Here is a 22,606-nt window from a genome sequence, read left to right on the forward strand (position 1 = left end):
CAAAGTGCCCCCACATGGTTCAGGGCCAATTCCCCGGACTTTGTGAGTGCGGGGACACCATTACATGCGTGCACTACACATAGGTCACTACCTATGTGTAGCTTCACAATGGTAACTCCGAATATGGTCATGTAACATGTCTAAGATCATGGAATTGCCACCTCTATGCCATGATCCCACGGGTCTGTAGCTCAGACCCTGGTACTGCCAAACTGCCTTTCCTGGGGTTTCACTGCAGCTGCTGCTGCTGCCAACCCCTCAGACAGGTTTCTGCCCCCCTGGGGTCAAGCCAGGCTTGTTCCAGGATGGCAGAACAAAGGACTTCCTCTGAAAGAGGGTGTTACCCCCTCTCCCTTTGGAAAATGGTGTGAAGGCAGGGGAGGAGTAGCCTCCCCCAGCCTCTGGAAATGCTTTCTTCGGCACATTTGTGCCCAATTCTGCATAAGCCAGTCTACACCGGTTCAGGGACCCCTTAGCCCTGCTCTGGCGCGAAACTGGACAAAGGAAAGGGGAGTGACCACTCCCCTGACCTGCACCTCCCCTGGGAGGTGTCCAGAGCTCCTCCAGTGTGCTCCAGACCTCTGCCATCTTGGAAACAGAGGTGCTGCTAGCACACTGGACTGCTCTGAGTGGCCAGTGCCACCAGGTGACGTCAGAGACTCCTTCTGATAGGCTCCTTCAGGTGTTAGTAGCCTATCCTCTCTCCTAGGTAGCCAAACCCTCTTTTCTGGCTATTTAGGGTCTCTGTCTCTGGGGAAACTTTAGATAACGAATGCAAGAGCTCATCAGAGTTCCTCTGCATCTCTCTCTTCACCTTCTGCCAAGGAATCGACTGCTGACCGCGCTGGAAGCCTGCAAAACTACAACATAGTAGCAAAGAGGACTACTGCAACTCTGTAACGCTGATCCTGCCGCCTTCTCGACTGTTTTCCTGGTGGTGCATGCTGTGGGGGTAGTCTGCCTCCTCTCTGCACTAGAAGCTCCGAAGAAATCTCCCGTGGGTCGACGGAATCTTCCCCCTGCTACCGCAGGCACCAAAAAGCTGCATTACCGGTCCCTTGGGTCTCCTCTCAGCACGACGAGCGAGGTCCCTCGAATCCAGCAACTCTGTCCAAGTGACTCCCGCAGTCCAGTGACTCTTCAGTCCAAGTTTGGTGGAGGTAAGTCCTTGCCTCCCCACGCCAGACTGCATTGTTGGAAACCGCGTCTTTTGCAACTACTCCGGCTTCCGTGCACTTCCGGCGGAAATCCTTTGTGCACAGCCAAGCCTGGGTCCACGGCACTCTAACCTGCATTGCACGACTTTCTAAGTTGGTCTCCGGCGACGTGGGACTCCTTTGTGCAACTTCGGCGAGCACCGTTTCACACATCCTCGTAGTGCCTGTTTCTGGCACTTCTCCAGGTGCTACCTGCTGCTGAGAGGGCCCCTTGTCTTGCTCGACGTCCCCTCTCTCTCCTGGTCCAATTTGCGACCTCCTGGGCCACAGCAGCGTCCAAAAACGCTAACCGCACGATTTGCAGCTAGCAAGGCTTGTTGGCGTTCTTTCGGCGGGAAAACACTTCTGCACGACTCTCCACGGCGAGAGGGATCCGTCCACCAAAGGGGAAGTCTCTAGCCCTTTTCGTTCCTGCAGAAACCTCAGCTTCTTCTGTCCAGTAGAAGCTTCTTTGCATCCACAGCTGGCATTTCCTGGGCATATGCCCATCTCCGACTTGCTGGTGACTTTTGGACTTGGTCCCCTTGTTCCACAGGTACCCTAGATTGGAAATCCACAGTTGTTGCATTGTTGGTTTGAGTCTTTCCTGCATTATTCCTCTATCACGACTTCTTTGTCTTTTGGGGAACTTCAGTGCACTTTGCACTCACTTTTCAGGGTCTTGGGGAGGGCTAATTTTCTAACTCTCACTATTTTCTAATAGTCCCAGCGACCCTCTACAAGGTCACATAGGTTTGGGGTCCATTCGTGGTTCACATTCCACTTTTGGAGTATATGGTTTGTGTTGCCCCTATCCCTATGTGTCCCCATTGCATCCTATTGTAACTATACATTGTTTGCACTGTTTTCTAAGACTATACTGCATATTTTTGGTATTGTGTACATATAACTTGTGTATATTTCCTATCCTCTTACTGAGGGTACACTCTAAGATACTTTGGCATATTGTCATAAAAATAAAGTACCTTTATTTTTAGTATAACTGTGTATTGTGTTTTCTTATGATATTGTGCAAGTGACACTTGTGGTACTGTAGTAGCTTCACACGTCTCCTAGTTCAGCCTAAGCTGCTCTGCTAAGCTACCATTATCTATCAGCCTAAGCTGCTAGACACCCTATACACTAATAAGGGATAACTGGGCCTGGTGCAAGGTGCAAGTACCCCTTGGTACTCACTACAAGCCAGTCCAGCCTCCTACACAACCTACATGCAGAACAGAACTGGCATGATTTTTAACTTTCTGAAAAAGGAAACTATATAAAAAAAAGCCCATGTAAATGTGTGGAGGCACTGTTAATTGATGTTGTGACCTCTTTGATCAACGGCCTTAGACCAAAAGGCAAAGCCACACCGACCTACAGAGAAATTCACTGTCTTCCTCTGCCCGCTCCATCACATTCAAGACCTGCCACGTCATCTGTTCAAGATGTTCACCTCTGGCACCCTACCATACTTGGAAACAATGATTAAGATATCGCACCACCTGCTACAGCTGCATCATCACGGTTGAGGCTGGTAATATTAGGAGATGTCAGGCCTTTGACATTAATGTATCAATTTGTGTCTATATTCAGCAGGCTGCTTCCCTTTTATGTTTCAGAAGGAACAAGAGACCAATCTCATCAAACACCATTTTGCTGCATTGTGGTTGCCCATGATGGACTCTACATGACATAAGTTCCCCTGTCCACCCTTGTCTCACCGATTCTATTGCCCTTTTGGTCCCCTCTTCCCATTTTTCTCCAATTCTTTACTATATACTTCAATCATCTACCCCAGCAATATAACTCTGCTACGCCAGGTGCTCTTCTTTACTACGCTGCTTGCGTCCAAATTCTTTATTGCAAATCATCACCTCTTGTATAGTCTTGCTGCATTGCTAGGTGCACACAACATAAATTACATTCATTCAATATTTTAAAATGGGGGCATTGCTAAAGGGAGGGGGGAGAATAGACAAAACATCACACTACAGTATCTGTTCAGTCGTGTGTAGAGACCACAGACATGTACATGAACATTGAATCCCAAACCTTGCCACCAACAGCCACAGGAGGCTGGTAATCCTCAGTTTGCCAGAGACCATATAGTGGCAGGTCATCACGATCACTATTTTCAGGGTCAGCCAACCTCGCCTTCCTTGCACGGTTGGACTGTCCTTTCACCATCTGTTCAAAGAGAAATAATGCCACTTAGAGAAAAAAAAACCTTAACACTACATATACATTCAGTCAAGCCATATTTACTAAAAGGACTAGGAGTAATATGGATTAACTGGGTTACCTCAAGTGTGCACCTACTGTGGTAAAAGTACTTAAACGTGAGTATACAACCATACAGAACACAAAAGCACTCTTATAATGAAATAAACAGAAAAATGGACAGAAGCAGCATAATGAACATATCATTCACCGAACTTTAAAAGAACAAACACCCCAACAGAATGTCGGTTATAGGAATCAGTGAAACATACTCGGGTTGTAAGAGTCCTGCTGATGCAAATGTGTAAAACCACGTGGAGGCTGGTAGGCAGACAATAACTTTATGTTTAACTGAGAGTATCTTGACTACACAAGTCCAGGACAGTGAGTGTAGGATAGATAAGATGCAGGCGGCTACTGCTGTACAACTGGGGTTGGAGGGTGATGTCAAACAAAGGCACATGAAGAAGGAGGCTGATGGCGTTAAAATACATAAGAATCTCCAACAAGGTGTAAACAATGGCTCTTTCAGCAAAGGGGGGGGGGAGGGGGGGAGAGAGAGAGACAACGTTTTTACAGGGACAGTTTGTTGATAAAGTGAAAGACTAGACAAAACATCGGGAACAAAATAATGGGTGGCTTCCTTGAGAAAATAAAAATAAAACGCAGAAAACACTGTAATTCCTCAATGAGGATGAAACAAGAGAGCATAAATGGTGTGGCTTAACAGCACAAATTTCTATTATGTGAAGCAGCAGATTTCTCCAGCTCTTCTGTAATCAGCTTGAAAGAGATGCAAGCGAGGAAGACATAGTGAAATATCTGCTGGTACAAGCTACAATTTAGGTTTGACCGCCCTGACCAAATAAACCGGCAACTTCATCTAAAGCGCCAATGTGAAGCCACAATGGAGGTACCTGCTATCCAGCTGAATAGGAAAACAAAGGCAAAAGCTACACCTGTGCTGTTTGAGGACAGAAATGTGTAACTAAAGGTTATAGATAGGCTGGTGAGAGGGTTTCGGGATTCAAACATGTCACGACTAACAGAATTACAACAGTCATGGAAACGGCTCTCGATAAACACAAGGAGGCGTTCCCTAAACTAGAGACTAGAATGCAGACTATAGAGCATTATCACAGTGCATCAAACAGAAACAGGTACAAAATGAGAAGCACTGCAAAATATGGACTGTCACTCTTCAGTATATAGTGCTTAATCTGATTAACATACAAAATGTTGATAATGAAATGAGATAATCTAATATGAGAGTGGCTGGCCTGCTGACTGGAGCCAAAGGCTGCCACAACAAAATATTTGGTTATGAGCAGCTATCTGGAGCCTAATAACTCTCAGAGAGTGGTTCAATGCTACACAATATAAAAAAGGAAGGCGGTATTATCGAGACATTGGGAATCTAGAGACCAGTGCTGATGATGAAATCAGAAAAGAGAAGCTGTTGAGCTGTCAAAAGTAAATATATATATATATATATTTTTTTTTTTTTTTTTTTTTTTTTTTTTTACAGAGACTACCCCATCCTTTCATTCCAAATGGTAAGAACCATAGAATGAAGAAGGTTGCACAGAAAAGATTTTCTGTGCAATCCAGAAAGCCTGGTGGTTTTACAGAATGCAAGTCAGTGTTCCATAATGCAGCTTATGTACGGCTCGTAGCTGTCCATCACAGGGCTCCCAACCCTACTAAGGAACATTACACCTTATACCAAATACAATGCACTAGTCAGATGTGGTTGCATGCACCCACCATTGTTGAGAGATGCCTTTTACATGGGCATCATAAATGACAGCTCTGTCATGTCATGTAGTCAGCAACAGTGAACTCAGACCATCACCAACCACCAGGTAAATGACATTACCAGTGGAAAAGGTGTGCCTCTGGCCTCACTTTAATTTTCTCTTAACCCAATTGTATACTCCTGCGGGCCAATGATTTCAGGTTTCCTCCAAACTATCCATCAGGAAAGTAGGCAACCCCTTAGATATTCTACTGTTCAATCTCACACCATGTGCATGGATGAGAAAACCCAGAACATGTAATTACAAGAACTTTCAGGCTGTGGTCTGCAATGACAAAACTGGTCCCTAGTGAATGGCACAGCAGATAACTAATATGAGGCAGACAGCATAAATGGCAATGACATAACATGACATGACATGACCACACAGCACACACTGTCTGGAGCACTGATTCACCCTGCAATTGTCTTCCTTCAGGCTAGAAGAACAAAATTAAAGCTTTTCAGAAGGCCCACAGAGAGGTAGAGATGGCTGTCGAAAGTGGGGAAAAAGAACAGAGGAGGTCCAAAATCCTGAACATGACTATCATAATATAGGGGACTGTGGAAATAGCTCTGCTTTCTGGCAACAAGTTTTGGAGAGATACAGTTTGTCACTGCAGTTCTTGCTGTTGTACGTCTCTGGTGTGTTTCCCACTCTGCTGCTGAGATACGGCCAACAGGCCCTGGGGTAGTCTGCATGGAGTAAACCTGGAAAGCTCAGACTAAGTGACAACACATTTTATAACGTTTCACACCTTCTTCCACCTTCTGACTGTCAAGGGAGCAGCATGCAAATAAGTAGTTTCACTTACACTATTTGTTCTGCCTCATGGCACATTTATTGGGTGTACCTGATACTTAACATACTTTTAATAAATAAAAAAATACTAATATATATATCCCAATAGAACAAAGAAAAAAGAAAATATTTAGGAAAACCAGTCAAGAAACAGATCACAAATATGCTACGAACTACTGAGATATGAAAAGACTTCCTTAATCCGGGGCTTAACACAAATGAGGATTCAATCTATTACACAAGTGGTCCTGTGACGACCAAATGTTAAAACTAAACATTACTTTACAAAGGTATTTTATTGCACTTTGTGAAGTCATTATAGTACCATTTCACCTTTGAATAAGTGTTATACTATGTAGGTTTGTGTTTTTGTTTTTAATAAACCAGCTAATAACCTAATGCAATTTGAATAAAAGAAAAGAACTAACATTTAAATTGCAGGGAAACACTTTACTGTTATTTAGACGATCGTAGGGGCATGAAAACAAAAAGTTTTAACTTTGAAAAATGCATAGTAAACTGCAAACATTTTGCTTCCAATAGAATATACAGGGGTATGGAATTCCTGTGGCCTGACGCCCAGGACATATTGTTTGGGGGCAAGGACCACATGTTTTTATGTTTATTTTGTCCTTGGGATAAGTAGGCCCAACACTCGGTAGCACAAACCCTTTGGCTGCCAGTTTACAGGGAAGGGAACAGTCTGCAATTGAAGTAATATTTGTGTCGCAATGCTAATTCTGTTTCAACATGTATTTCTGGTTCATTAATGTAAAGTGTTTATTATTAGGGTACGCGATCTAAATAAAAATTGTAAGCTCTGACTGCACTACTGACTGTGGTTCCAGTAAAAAACGTGTACACACAGGATTGAAAAGTTTAACAATATGAGGCTACGTATAATGCTCCAAGAATGCACTTGTATTAGATGCAAACGTTTGTAGAAGCCTGTAGACAGGACTGATGATTCTTAGCTTTCAAAATAAAATGATCAGAAAACAATGCAATCAGGAAACAAAATGTTTTGCTAGATAACTGAGAAATCTTAGGTACCATTTCTTTGAAGCATCTTTTAATAAAATGTGTTGATGCATGCTAATATTTACAAAAAATATTCATTCATTAATATTAACCAGTTTCAACAACATTATGAGAAACAAGAAACTAAACACGCATTGCCAAAGCCAACCGATCGAAAATTGGTGGTCACTCTTTTGATTTTGTCAATGTGGGTCGTTTTGACGTGGCTTTTGTAAAATGTTATTGTTGTGGGAGCTGCCCAGCCCTCACCATTGTAACAAACATTGGCAAAAAGCTAAAGTATTTTTTGGTCTCAAAAAGTACTTATTGCCACAGTAGTTCCTGGCACTGAACAAAACTACTTTGCGTGCCAATCTGCTTCTTGTGAAAGAGCAGAATGCTATCACTCACAGTAAAGCCAGCCACTAGATGGATAAAGAATTTTAATAAAAACCAAAAGGTCTTTGTTAACGCCAGACTTAATCAGGGGACCAGTTATTAAAGAAAGTCACAACAGTGCACTCATGCTTCATGTCTTTGCATTAGTGCAGAATTATGGCTTTCATGAATTCAGAGAATTGACAGAAGTATCCAAGGAAACTGTACTCCTACGAAACATTTGTGAATTGTATTTCTGCATGAGCAACTATGCATGTGTAGATTTACTCATGCAAAAATCTATTTAGCATTCACTTACCCTCAAACCACTTTTTCCCCCAACCCTGGAAGAACTTCTACTTCTGCCCTTGTCAGCAGTAAATTTCCAACCTTTCTTTGTCTGTACAAAGAACAAAGAAGAGCTGGAGGCAATCCGTATCACATGCAAGTTTGTAGGTTTTCACAGACTTAAAGGCATTTGAGCCTTGAACTGTTGCTTACTACTTCCTCCAGGCCCAGTATGGAGATCTGCGTAAAGGTGGCAAAATAAGTAAATTCTTAGTATTCAAGTCCTAGTACAGTAATAGCCCTAGCATAATAATGTGCATAATGAAGATTGCTGCCATAATTGTTTGCCGCACTACATGGCACCAAAGGGACAATTTGATTTTTTTGCAGGACAAGTAGATTTATGAAGCAACCAGTTCCATGGTCAAGTAGATATTTTATTAAATTCCACACCCCTGGAATATAATTTTTGTTAGGAAAAAACAGAATTAGATAAAACCAACAACAGAGAAAAGGACAGTACATTTTTCTCCTTCAGCAGTGAGCAATACATGTAACTGCTGTATGGACAGCCTGACCCTTTTCTGCCACAGTAGACACACAACAGAGAGCACAGGGCAGATGTTAAACTCCGTTCATTGGAAGGGATGAACAAGCAGCTACAGGTCCGGCTTCCCAGGATCTAAATGGATCTCCTACAACCCAAGAAGTCTCCAGGTGATCCACCAGTTCCCTTGAAACATCTACTAACACGAGCTAAAGGCTCTTCTTTACCCTACATGTTTTTCGCCCAAGTCCATCAGTTCCAAACTACTAATTCTGTATTCAGTGCCAGCGGCAAAGAGGGAATTCAAACCACATCTGTCTGGGCATAGCATTCACACTGATTCACAAGCTATTGAGTGGAGACTACCTAATTTTGGAATATGCTATAAGCGCTCCACAGAGGGCCACTGCAACTTGGGGCCTTCAGGGGCCGCACATCTCTGCCACCCCAGTCTTCAGTAGATGCCAAATGAATAGTTCAATAGTGATACTTTAACAATAATGCATATTCATATTTAATAAGCATTTCAAATAATATAGAATAGAAACATATATCAGGGTGTCTTCTTTGGCTGACACTTTAAACACCCTACAAGCCTGGTATTGTTAGCAATATATAATTAATGTGTACTGAACTTTGATATTCGTAGTAAGCACCTTATTAGAGTTCTGAAATATTTTACAGCTAAGACCATTTTTGAATAAACAGGGTGGGGAATGGGTCACATCCAAGGCTGTAGCTACGCCCTTATAAGCCCAAATCAATAGAGTGCATGTTTTTACTTACTCAACCGAGGTAAAGGGCAAAAGATGCAGTGGTGACCCTGATAAGAGCATTCCACTTCTCAGAGTGGTCAGTTACAGTTGTTGTAGTCGTTGTGTAAGATGAAAAGGTAAACCAAAAGGGATCAATTTCTAAAGCATCAGGTTTAGACAATTTTTGTATCCTTACCTTATAGGGCAATTCCCCAAGCGCCACGACACGGGCTTCCTTCAACCAGGTGTCTTTTGAATGCAGCGTGTGAACGCACTCTCTGTATATACCGGGACAAAGACATAAATATTCAACCCGAGAGCCACTGCAATAGCCTTTTACAAACCACCCCAAAAGACTATAAAGAGGATTTAAATTCTCATAAGTAAACCAGTTTGTGACTTTTGTTACAATCAGTCTTTATGTTGTCTTCTTTCACCTCTTAAACCCATCAACTCTTCCTGTCAGCACATGTGGGGGAGACTAGTGAGATTAAGACAATGATGGGACACAAGGACACTCTCAAAGGGTCTTTAGTAGATGCTGGTGCAGCATTAGGTTTCGTTTATTAATTCATTTCAAATATGGAGTGGATTTATTGTTTGTTCAATGTGTTATCTAAGAGCTAGCCACAAATACACCACCAGGTATGGAAAAACATCTTCCTCCATCGGCCATGTCACTGATATACCTCAACTAATCATGGGGGTTTTCCTTTTTTCACATACGGCATCTCTCCAATTGCTGCCAACAGTGATGCAAATTGTGCACACAGTTGTTGGTGAAGTGAACACCTGCCCACCAAGAAGTACTCGGATGCCAGCAACTACATGTATACAAAGTGAGGAATTTTAAACTTTATTCCCTTCTGGGTTTCAGCCACAGAATGGTTCTTAATTCCTAGCTATACCAAAGTTCAGCCCAGTTCTGCAAACATGCCTTCTGATTTACAATTACACTCAACACAGCTTCTCTGGTTCAGAAAAGCCACTGTGGTTCAATTACCCCATAGAGATGTACTGAATGCCTATAAATAATTTTAAGGGTCTTCAGGCATCAGTCTCCACTACTAGGGGTGGCCAACCTTAACTAGCTGGAACAAACAACACTAGTAAATATTTAAGATAAGGCTAAGTCACAATTATGTATTCTGATTGGCTGCTGGCTTGTCAATGTAATATGGTTATGTGTCTTTCTGAAGCGCTTCTGTCAAATAAAATGCAGAGAAAGCAATAGCTTCTACCTGCATAGATGTCAAAGCACTAGCGCTGGGGAGTAGTTGGGAGCATGGTAGGTATTGAGTGCTGGAGGAAAATCTCGAGTTGTTGCAAAATGGCTGCTGAGGGTTGGAAGATTTTAAATTCTCAATATTGTCCAAGGAGAAAGTGTACTGTCAAGTACCCACTTCAGGACTGGAGCCAAGGTCAATGACCAAAAGTGCCCTCTCCTACTAGACTCATTTTTTGCTAATGTGGTGCATCACTGAAAACAAGAAATTATAAACTACACTTGCAGCCTTTGAAAAATGAATAGTACAGTACACTGCAGCTCTCTACCGTCTCACCTGGAGTACACAGCCTCTCCTTTGCAGTAGCCTAAAATAGTAGCGCTTTCTGGGTAAATGGCCTCATACTTCAACAGATGCCTCTTTAATACATAAAGAGGGTGATTCTTGAATTCCACAATGGACGTTGGCAATGGCTTCTCTAGAAGCGTAGCTTGAAGCTGCAAGTGAAACAGTAAATTAGACGCTATGCAGATTGGAAACAGGCCAAACACAAATGACTCCCTCCCCTCAGCTACCTTAATTCTGGCCAAGGTGATAGCCAAGAAAGATTTAAAAAAAATGCGTCCTCAGGATTCCTGAAAGCAGACCACATATCATAATGATGTCAAAAACGTGTTATATAAATGAAGCACAGGATGAAGTGACCCCAAAACCCTTTCCTTAGAGGTATTAGCATTAGCTTGTGGGCCTGTGCAGATCTATGTACCAGCTTTCTCTCGCCTCAGTGGCGATTACAGCTGTGTCTGTTTTCACAACACTCTGGATATTGCCTCTAACAGGGGTCTGTGATCGCAGTTCATACATACAATGCTCACGACCAGACAAGTCCATTAGTTCAACCAAAGCAATTTTGGTAACCCAACCTTAAATTAGCAACACAGAATTTAGACATATCTAAGTCTGTGGCACTGGGTTAAAGATATTGTTTTCGATAGGGAGAAACGCTGCCTACCACCCCTCAAACACTCACTGCAGCCCCTGTGTGGTTCAATTATAACTAGCGAAAGTGGAACCCCCACGTTTACTATGAATTATATATGTGTTCTAATGCAGTGGTTCCCTACCTTTTGACTTTTGTCGACCCCCACTTTATCATTACTACTGTCCGGGGACCCCCACTGAATCTTTATTGGAATCCGGGAATCCCACAATGAGGCATCACTGAAAGCTGAGGACCTAATCTGTTAACATTATTTAACTTTCTAAGAAGTCGCGGACCACCTGAGGAGGCTTCTCGGACACCCAGGGGTCACCAGACCACAGGTTGGGAACCATTGTTCTAATGTATAATGATACATAAAGAACACACGGTGCTAAGTTGTGGACTCACCCCCAACCCCAAAACCTACTTTGCAGAGCTTTGTAGGATCTAGGTATAGGGCATGACCTTCAGTTACATCCTTCGCACAGGCTTGTGCCTGCTGGTATAAGCTATGGAGTCCTGTACATCCATGCAGAACACTATCTCCTTCTCCTCAGTGGCCATTTGGGCCTGAATGTGCTGACAAAAAAGTGGATACACATGGATATGTCATGAGGATCATCCATTACTTACTTCAGAGAAAATAACTCAATTATCATAGTCATTCAAAATGTTCAGAAATGAATATTAAATAATTCTGTTATATTGCATATACCATTGCATTTTATGCTCATCAAATGTGTTCTTTAGTGCATTACATATACATTTCTCTACATATCAATGTTTCAAGTACATGATGATGGCACAATATCACCCACTCATTCAATAAATTCTGTGATCTTCAGATACACGATCTTTGCGCAAACTGTTTGGAAATTGTTGGATTAAAAAAAAAAAAAAAAAAAAGTAGCAAAATAACTACCACCAACGAGGGGGGTGTGGGTTTCTCAATACAAAAATAATTACATTATGTAAGAATCAGAAAAGTTAATAAGCAAATCAATGGAAAAGTCAAATTTTTCTGCTAAACCCTAGGCCACGGTGTGTCTGTTTTGTTTCTGGGTGAGTCACGGGGAAAGGAGGGGATCCAAAGTACAAAGACGACTATGGTCTTCTACGGTGTTAAAATGATTTAAGTTATTGCTGCTATCTCACTTCTTCTGCAGAACGTTCACATTCTAATCTTTGGGGGCAGAGTCTCGTCTGAACAGCATATTCTTAGCAAAATTCCATCTTCACCCCAAGTCAAGTGTAAACTGTTGCAGAGGGCAATAATGCCTGTTTAGCTTAAAACTGTAAACGCTGTGTGATCAACACAAACATATACAGAACTCTTCCCTCTTCTGAATGATCAGCACCGAAAGGTGATATTGGGAAAAGAATACAAGCATATGTTCGATTGTGTAGATTCATCAAACAGCACCAACGTTATTAGTAATAAGAAAAAGGCCATTTTCTTCACCAGCCTTAAATCAACATTAACTGAACAGCTTCTATTGCTGTTAAAGGAAAATTAAAGTGTCCATAGGAGCAACCGCAAAAACCTCAAAAGACAAGAAATTCATAATAAGGTACCTCGGGAGCACACTTTGAGTTCTGGAGGCCAGAAAGTAGCTTGATCTGCTAAGGTGTGGAAAAGTGTCCAAGGTCTTATCCAAGACCCGTCTCCCCTTGCACAGATTCTTCTTGTGTTCTCCAACTCATGGTTTCTAATACTATGACATTAGTCCACCAATAAACCAGCCATGGGAAAGAAGATGAGTAGTTTCACTGGTGTGAAAGTAAATTGGCCCCACTAGAGGGCAACATCGCAGGGGTGCTTGTCAGAACCTGGTTTGAATTCTCTTATCAGATAGACTATGGAAGGGGCACACACTTGGCCATTATTGTTGTGCAGACTTCAAGGTAGAAATCTTGTGCTGGGAACACTGAAGTGGCATAGAGGAGATGGGTTGTAGTCGAGTCCCACCATTGGGCTGGAGGGTGGCAAACCTAGATTCATAAGATGAGATACTGGAGAGCATATGGGCAGACGGCCTTCTCCTACTGAGTGATACAAGGTTGGTGCAACAGTGAGTGACGAATTGCCTCATAGTAGGCAGGCTTGCAGTCCATCTTGCAGATTCCTTAAACCTTATAAGGCCACCATATGAGGTGGTCATCTTTCCCTGTTGTATGCAGTGGAGTAACTAGACCAAGAAGTTACTCACCAGATGTGCTCACTTGCTCAGGAATCACTGCAATCAAGGTGCAGCCATGGTGGGTGAGGGCACCTGTATTTACTTGTGCCTAGCTACCATGCAGTATAAATTTACCTTATATCCCTACGACTTTTCATAACTGGATCTAACAGGAGACATGTTAAATATACTCTACAAAATAGTGAGGAGTAGAAGCATGCGAAATAAAAGTTTGTTATGGTGGTTGTGTTTGAACCATATTTGAACGCTTACGATTCTTGAAGCATGCATGCACGTTTGCTTGTCACAACTTAGCTCTCAAGACTTATGCTTTGTATTTCTATAGCATACTACATATGTTAATGGAATGGTTGACAATTACTATAAAATGCTGCAGCATGCACTGTCTTAGGGTTAAAAAGAAGCTCACCCACCTCTGCATACCTTCATCAACTTTACTGGCTGTCTATTGCTCACAGAAGTCTTTTTAAAGCACTGTGCATTTGTCATAAATTCATCTATAACACTGGACAAGACATGTATATGTCCTCCATGTTTTCCTGCTACACCCGGCACTTACACTTTGTGTTCTAACTCACAATGTCGGATAGCAATCCGTAAATACAAACAATCATTGGGAAAGAAAAAAGGTCACGCCTTTTGGCTGCCAAGGCTGATCCGTTGGCTTTCCCAATGGTTTTTGCCATTGCTGTTTAGCACTCCCAAAAACAACAAGACATATTGACTTCGCCAATGCTTGTTTTTGTGTGGTGTTCTAATGTGCTCAATCTCTGGTGGATTACTCAACCCACTCCTTATGGGTCGCCCAGTCAATCCTCCCAAACACATGATGTTTTGGTTTTAGGGATTCATCACCAACATCTGTTTAAACTGCAAAGCCGTATAACACATGCTCGGGCTGGAGGGGGGGGGGGAGGGGGAGAGGGGGGAAGAGGTCTGCGTGGTGCACCCAGGGAGGAGGACGAGAGGGAAGAGAGAAAGTGGGAAAGAAAAAGTGAGAGAGAGAACGAGAGAGAAAAAGAGAGGGAGAGAAAAAGAGAGAAAGAGAAAGAGAGAAAGACAAAGACAAAGACTCACCAAGTCACAAAATGGTGACTGAAAACTAAACAGAGAGAATGCCTGCTCTGTAAACCGTCTGCTCCTAAAACACATTTTTTTAAAAGACGTGCTCGCCTAACACTGGATTGTTTCGAAATGGCTTCGAATTGGGAACTGCGGGTTGAATGGGTTAAATAAGGTTTTTCAGGTTTAATGAATACACAAGATGATGTGCTAGGATTATCCTAAATAGAACAAACCCCCTGCCATCACATGCTGTAATCACACCGGGGCAGATGGATGGAAAGTCATATAAAGAACAAGAAACAGACGCCCTTGGGGAAACAACGCCTGACATTTGATCTCGGTCTTTAAATGAACAGCAGGTGCAATGAGATAAGAACAAGAATTATAGCCAAAGAAAAAAGAAGCTCCTAACGCAGTTGATAAAATGGGACAAGAGTAAGGCTACTAGTAATGGGACGGTGCTCTGTGGGAGAGTACAACCCACGAAAAGGAGGGACAAATAGGAAAGATTAACCACTTGGAAGCAAGGCTTCTTAAGGGATGCACAAAAAAAAAACAAATGAAAAGCAATGGGCGGGTTGTAAGCCCACAAAGTATATACAACATGTCTCAAGAGACAGCCCAAGCCCTGTCTGAGCAAGGCCTAATAAAACAGAACTGGAGACTGCTCTCTCTCAGTTCGGACATCTAATGCATGCAAGACTCTGCTACTCTGTGCTCAACCTACGTACCTAGTTTTGGGAAACAATAGAAGTCCTGCCTGTTTAACATTACAATCTACTTAGTCTCTGGTTCAGGCTGTCCCATTAGTTTGCCCAGCAACACTAGGGCACTTATTTTTGAGGTTTCAGTATGCTTAATAATGAAAATGTCACTTACCCAGGGTACATCTGTTCGTGGCATCAGTCGCTGTAGATTCACATGTTTTGCATAGCTCGCCATCTGGTGTTGGGTCGGAGTGTTACAAGTTGTTTTTCTTCGAAGAAGTCTTTCGAGTCATGGGACCGAGTGACTCCTCCTTTTGTCTCCATTGCGCATGGGCGTCGACTCCATCTTCGATTGTTTTTCCCGCAGAGGGTGAGGTAGGAGTTGTATTGTAGTAATAGTGCCCATGCAATGGAGTGACTAAGTATGTACCTATTTAAGGTTAAAATAATATATATACAAATAGTTGAAGGTAACTTTCGAACTGCTACAGGCTGCCGGGGAGGCAGGTGGGCACATGTGAATCTACAGCGACTGATGCCACGAACAGATGTACACTGGGTAAGTGACATTTTCAGTTCGATGGCATCTGTCGCTGTAGATACACATGTTTTGCATAGACTAGTAAGCAGTTATCTCCCCAAAAGCGGTGGCTCAGCCTGTAGGAGTGGAAGTAGTCTGAAACAAGGTTCTTAACACGGCTTGACCTACTGTGGCTTGTTGTGCGGATAACACGTCTACACAGTAGTGCTTGGTGAATGTGTGAGGCGTAGACCATGTGGCTGCCTTACATATTTCTTGCATTGGGATGTTTCCTAGAAAGGCCATGGTAGCACCTTTCTTTCTGGTTGAGTGTGCCCTTGGTGTAATGGGCAGCTGTCGTTTAGCTTTAAGGTAGCAGATTTGGATGCATTTAACTATCCATCTGGCTATACCTTGTTTTGATATTGGGTTTCCTGCATGAGGTTTTTGGAATGCAATAAATAGTTGTTTAGTCTTTCTGATGTTCTTTGTTCTGTCAATGTAGTACATTAATGCTCTTTTGACATCTAATGTATGTAGTGCCCTCTCAGCTACGGAATCTGACTGTGGGAAGAACACTGGAAGTTCCACTGTTTGATTTAGATGGAACGGTGAAATAACCTTTGGTAAAAATGTAGGATTAGTCCTTAGGATGACCTTATTTTTGTGTAGTTGTATAAAAGGTTCTTCTATTGTAAACGCCTGAATTTCGCTTACTCTTCTTAGAGAAGTAATGGCAATGAGAAATGCAACCTTCCAGGTTAGGAACTGTATTTCGCAAGAGTGCATGGGTTCAAAAGGTGGACCCATAAGTCTAGTTAAGACAACATTTAGGTTCCATGAAGGAACAGGTGGTGTTCTTGGTGGTATAATTCTTTTAAGGCCCTCCATGAATGCTTTAATGACTGGTATCCTATATAGGGAAGTTGAATAGGTAGTCTGCAGGTATGCAGATATTGCTGCAAGGTGTATTTTAATGGAAGAGAAAGCTAGGTTAGATTTTTGTAAGTGAAGCAAGTAACCCACTACATCCTTTGGAGTTGCGTGTAATGGTTGGATTTGATTATGATGGCAGTAGCAAACAAACCTCTTCCATTTACTTGCATAGCAGTGCCTAGTGGATGGCCTTCTGGCTTGCTTTATGACTTCCATACATTCTTGGGTAAGTTGTAAGTGTCCGAATTCTAGGATTTCAGGAGCCAGATTGCTAGATTCAGCGATGCTGGATCTGGGTGTCTGATCTGTTGGTTGTGTTGTGTTAACAGATCCGGCCTGTTGGGCAATTTGATGTGGGGTACTACTGATAGGTCTAGCAGTGTTGTGTACCAGGGTTGCCTTGCCCAAGTTGGTGCTATTAATATGAGTTTGAGTTTGTTTTGACTCAATTTGTTTACCAGATAAGGAAGGAGAGGGAGAGGAGGAAAAGCGTAGGCAAATATCCCTGACCAGTTCATCCATAGGGCATTGCCTTGGGACTGCCTGTGTGGGTATCTGGATGCGAAGTTTTGGCATTTTGCGTTCTCTTTTGTTGCAAACAAGTCTATTTGAGGTGTTCCCCAGAGCTTGAAGTAAGTGTTCAGAATTTGGGAGTGAATTTCCCATTCGTGGACCTGTTGGTGATCTCGAGAGAGATTGTCTGCAAGTTGATTCTGAATCCCTGGGATAAACTGTGCTATTAGGCGAATTTGGTTGTGAATTTCCGAACGCCATATCTTTTGTGCCAGCAGGCTCAACTGCGTTGAGTGTGTCCCCCCTTGTTTGTTTAGATAATACATTGTTGTCATGTTGTCTGTTTTGACAAGAATGTATTTGTGAACTATTATTGGTTGGAAAGCCTTTAGTGCTTGAAAAACTGCCAGCAGTTCTAGGTGATTTATATGCAGTTTTGTTTGATGTACGTTCCATTGTCCTTGTATGCTGTGTTGATCGAGGTATGCTCCCCACCCTGACATGGAAGCATCCGTTGTTATTACGTATTGTGGCACTGGGTCTTGGAAAGGCCGCCCTTTGTTTAAATTTATATTGTTCCACCATAGAAGCGAGAGGTAAGTTTGGCGGTCTATTAACACCAGATCTAGAAGGTGACCCTGTGCTTGTGACCACTGTGATGCTAGGCACTGTTGTAAGGGCCTCATGTGCAGTCTTGCGTTCGGGACAATGGCTATGCATGAAGACATCATGCCTAGGAGTTGTAATATCATCTTTGCTTGTATTCTTTGTGTTGGATACATGTGTTGTATGATCTTGTTGAAATTTTGAATTCTTTGTGGACTTGGAGTGGCTACTCCTTTTGTTGTGTTTATTATGGCTCCTAGGTATTGTTGTACCTTGCACGGCAGAATGTTGGATTTTGCAAAGTTGACGGTGAACCCTAGTTTGTAGAGGGTTTGTATGATTTGATTTGTGTGGTGTGAGCACTTTGTTAACGAATTGGTCTTGATTAGCCAGTCGTCTAGATATGGGAATACATGTATTTGCTGCCTTCTGATGTGTGCAGCGACTACTGCTAGACATTTTGTAAAGACTCTTGGTGCGGTTGTTAACCCAAAAGGCAATACTTTGAATTGGTAATGTATTCCTTTGAATACAAACCTTAGGTATTTCCTGTGCGATGGATGTATTGGTATATGGAAATACGCGTCTTTGAGGTCTAAGGTTGTCATGTAGTCGTGTAGTTTCAGCAATGGTAACACTTCTTGTAGTGTGACCATGTGAAAGTGGTCTGATTTGATGTATGTGTTTAGTATTCTGAGGTCTAGGATTGGTCTCAGTGTTTTGTCCTTTTTTGGTATTAAGAAGTACAGTGAATAAACTCCTGTGTTTATTTGTGTGTTTGGTACTAATTCGATTGCATTCTTTTGCAATAGTGCTTGAACTTCTATCTCTAGAAGCTCGGAATGATGTTTTGATAAATTCTGTGCTTTTGGTGGTATGTTTGGAGGGAATTGTAGAAATTCTATGCAATAACCATGTTGGATAATTGCTAAAACCCAAGTGTCTGTAGTGATTTCCTCCCATGCTTTGTAATAATGACCTATTCTCCCCCCCACTGGTGTTGTGTGGAGGGGGTGAGTGACATGTAAGAGTCTGCTTGGTTGTAGGGGTTTTGGGGCTTTGAAATTTTCCCCTATTCATAGGGAATTGCCCTCCTCTGTATTGGCCCCGAAAGCCTCCCCTGTACTGTCCCTGGTAACTGGACGGTGTTGCCTGCGAGGTGCTGGCTTGTGTGGCCTGACCCCGAAACCCCCCTCTAAAGGGTGTCTTGCGGAAGGTGCTGTAAGTTCCTCTGCTCTGCGGGGAGTAGAGTGCGCCCATGGCTTTAGCAGTGTCAGTGTCTTTTTTAAGTTTCTCGATCGCCGTGTCCACTTCTGGACCGAACAGTTCTTTTTCGTTGAATGGCATATTGAGAACTGCCTGCTGTATCTCTGGCTTAAACCCAGACGTTCGTAGCCATGCGTGCCTTCTGATGGTCACAGATGTATTAATTGTTCTTGCAGCTGTGTCTGCTGCGTCCATAGAGGAGCGTATCTGGTTATTTGATATGTTCTGTCCTTCCTCAACCACCTGCTTTGCCCTTTTTTGTAGTTCTTTGGGTAGGTGCTCAATGAGGTGTTGCATCTCATCCCAATGGGCTCTGTCATAGCGCGCAAGTAGTGCTTGAGAGTTAGCGATGCGCCACTGGTTTGCAGCCTGTGCTGCAACTCTCTTTCCAGCTGCATCGAACTTGCGGCTTTCTTTATCTGGGGGTGGTGCATCCCCAGATGTGTGGGAGTTGGCTCTTTTCCTAGCTGCTCCTACAACGACGGAATCTGGTGGCAGCTGTGTGGTGATGAAAACAGGGTCTGTAGGAGGCGCTTTATATTTCTTTTCCACCCTTGGTGTTATTGCCCTACTTTTGACCGGCTCCTTAAAGATTTCTTTTGCGTGCCGAAGCATACCAGGGAGCATAGGCAGGCTTTGGTAGGAGCTGTGGGTGGAGGAGAGGGTGTTGAATAAAAAGTCATCCTCGACTTGTTCTGAGTGGAGGCTTACGTTGTGGAATTGTGCTGCTCTAGCCACCACCTGAGAATTTGCAGTGCTGTCTTCTGGTGGTGATGGCTTTGTAGGGTATGCCTCCGGACTGTTATCTGACACTGGGGCGTCGTATAAGTCCCAAGCGTCCTGATCCTGGTCAACTTGGCTCATGGTGGTGTGAGCCGGGGAATGTGATGGAGTTTGTGCTGGTGAGACGTTAATTACAGGTGGAGGAGAGGGTGGCAGAGTCACCTTTTTCACCATTTTTGTTTGTGGTGCTTGGTCAGTTTGGAACTCCAGTCTTCTCTTTCTCCTAATAGGGGGAAGGGTGCTTATTTTTCCTGTACCCTGTTGTATGAAAATACGTTTCTGCGTATGGTCAACTTCGGTGGATTGCAGCTCTTCCTCAAATATATGCTTTCGCATTTGAGAGGACAGTGATTGCTCCTCTGTATAAGAGCCTGAAACTGGGTCGGTTGCGGGTTGTTTTGGCACCGAAACCCTGTCTGCATCTTTTTTCAGCTCCGAGGTGACTTTTTTCTTTTTCGGAGTCGAAACCTCTCGGCGTCGATCTTAGTCGGTGCCGCTGTCTCGGCGTCGAGCCGTGTCTACACCGCTATCTCGGTGTCGATGTTTGTCTCCAGAACTTTCTCGATCCCGAGAAGGCTGCGTGCCGGTGTCTCGACCGGAGTCGGGCGTCCTCGGCACTGTTTGGGCCTTTTTCGGTGCCGACGGTCGGTCACCGAATTTATGGGTCGAGCCATGGCCTGGTGGCAGTGGCGTCCCCTGGGCCTTGTCACTTTTCTTATGAGTTGTTTTCAACGTCTTACTCACGGTTCTTTGATCGTCGAATTCCTCGGAGTCCGATTCGTGGATCGAAAAGGTTTCTTCTTCCTCTTGTTCCTCGAACTCTCGGTGGGCTGTCGGCATGGACGCCATCTGAAGTCTTCTGGCTCGACGGTCTCGGAGTGTCTTTCGGGACCGGAACGCACGACAGGCCTCGCAAGTCTCTTCACTGTGCTCAGGTGACCGGCACAGGTTACAGACCAAATGTTGGTTTGTATAGGGGTATTTGTTGTGGCATTTGGGACAGAAATGGAACGGGGTCCGTTCCATCGGCGTTGTTCTACACGCGGTCGGGCCGACCAGGCCCCGACGGGGGATCGAAAACTGCCCCGAAGGGCACCGGAGCTCTTCGATCTTCGATGCGGTGTTGAATCTAACTACGCCGATCCCGAACGCAACAATACCGACGAAAATCTTCCGAAATTTAGCTATCTTTCCGTTCCGAAACTCGGAGCGACAGGAACACGTCCGAACCCGATGGCGGAAAAAAAACAATCGAAGATGGAGTCGATGCCCATGCGCAATGGAGACAAAAGGAGGAGTCACTCGGTCCCATGACTCGAAAGACTTCTTCGAAGAAAAACAACTTGTAACACTCCGACCCAACACCAGATGGCGAGCTATGCAAAACATGTGTATCTACAGCGACAGATGCCATCGAGCATATATTTTCATTCAATCAATCCCCAATTCTGTCTGCATTCTATAATGTATCACTAGAATCCTAGAGCTGGGGGATGGAACATCACTGTTCTGGTGAGGACTCTGCATGAGAGGAGTTGTTTTACTGAGGATGATTAGGATACACCAAGAGCTCTTGATCACCCATCCTGGCCTTCCAAATGGGGGTGGCTTCATAGATTAAGGAGATCCTGCAATCTGCCTGCATTTAGGAGTCATAATTTTCTGCTTATGCTGCTTCTTCAGACTGTCGGTCTTGACACCCTCATCCCTCCAGAATCATCTAGTAATGGAATAGGTCAGAAATTATACATTTCGTTCTATTTTAACCTAGAACTATAATGCAAATAAGTAAGAAACCCTGAACTGTTCTCATGCAAAGTGAATCCAAACTAAATATTGTACTACTATAAACAAAATGGAACTTTACCGATTCCTATATATAAGTTTATTCATTGGTAAAACTCACCAATATTCATTGGGTATAGTTTGTGCTCCATAAAACTGCACATAAGGAAAATCACCTCCAACGGAATTCAAAAATATCTGCATGAATATCGGGTGCACAGAGGGAAATCTGCCTTAACCTCGATGGAAACGTACTAGCCAAGTATGTAAGAACTCCAGTCTTACAGTCATACTCTATTTATCCCCTTCATTTGCAAAAAGGAGATAATGCAAGTCATTCTTGTGTCATGCAATGCTTAATTTCTAAAAGAATAAGTGCCAGGGCCCAACCTATACTAATAGTAAGACTTCTTAGTCTTGATTCCACCTCATGCCTCTTTCATTCACCAGCCCACAGTACCTGCATCTTTATTTCACTTCTGCTGGTTCTTTTTCAGCCGTGCTTTTTCCCTTTATCACTGTTTTTCTGTCTTTCTCACCCTCTTTACTTCTCCAGAGTCTGCCTTTGTCTTTTTTGTTCTGGTTCAACGTCTGTTGATAAAAAACATAACTCCCAGACTCCAAAAAAACAAGTTCTGACGGGCTCCTGCAAACACAGGCTCAAATAAAGGACTTGTGCCTTGTACCTCTCCGTCGAGAGAGCATCCAGAAAGTCTTATAAGAGAACCAGTTGTATTGACTTTCCCCCTGTTTGGGTATTTCCTTCCTCTACACACATTGTATTTCTGCTGCTGCACTTGTCATATCAAACTATAATTACTCGATAACCTACTGTGATTTGTAGAATACCCTAACCCTACTTCATGTTACACTCTATGATTTCCTGTTATTTTTAATGAAATGCTATGCTTTGCCTAGATGACGTCAGTGGCCATCTGAATGTAAGAGAGGATCATGTAAAAGAAAGTGCTTCACCAAACCTGAAATCTGAGTATATGAATAGTTTTCA

The 22,606-nt window shown here is 43.2% G+C and overlaps 1 protein-coding gene across 1 annotated transcript in view; it reads right to left on the bottom strand.

The window, feature by feature from the left end:
- Positions 1-22,606, bottom strand: part of XPC (XPC complex subunit, DNA damage recognition and repair factor) — a 76,854-nt gene that overhangs the window by 14,936 nt on the left and 39,312 nt on the right. The window contains exons 10-12 of the mRNA XM_069206290.1: positions 10,570-10,730; positions 9,204-9,285; positions 3,252-3,386 (exon numbers count right to left, since the gene is read on the bottom strand). Coding sequence (XP_069062391.1) covers positions 3,252-3,386; positions 9,204-9,285; positions 10,570-10,730 — 378 coding nt within the window. The remainder of the gene's footprint in view (positions 1-3,251; positions 3,387-9,203; positions 9,286-10,569; positions 10,731-22,606) is intronic.

This window comes from Pleurodeles waltl, chromosome 9 (assembly GCF_031143425.1).
Source record: "Pleurodeles waltl isolate 20211129_DDA chromosome 9, aPleWal1.hap1.20221129, whole genome shotgun sequence".
Classification (NCBI taxonomy): Eukaryota; Metazoa; Chordata; class Amphibia; order Caudata; family Salamandridae; genus Pleurodeles; species Pleurodeles waltl.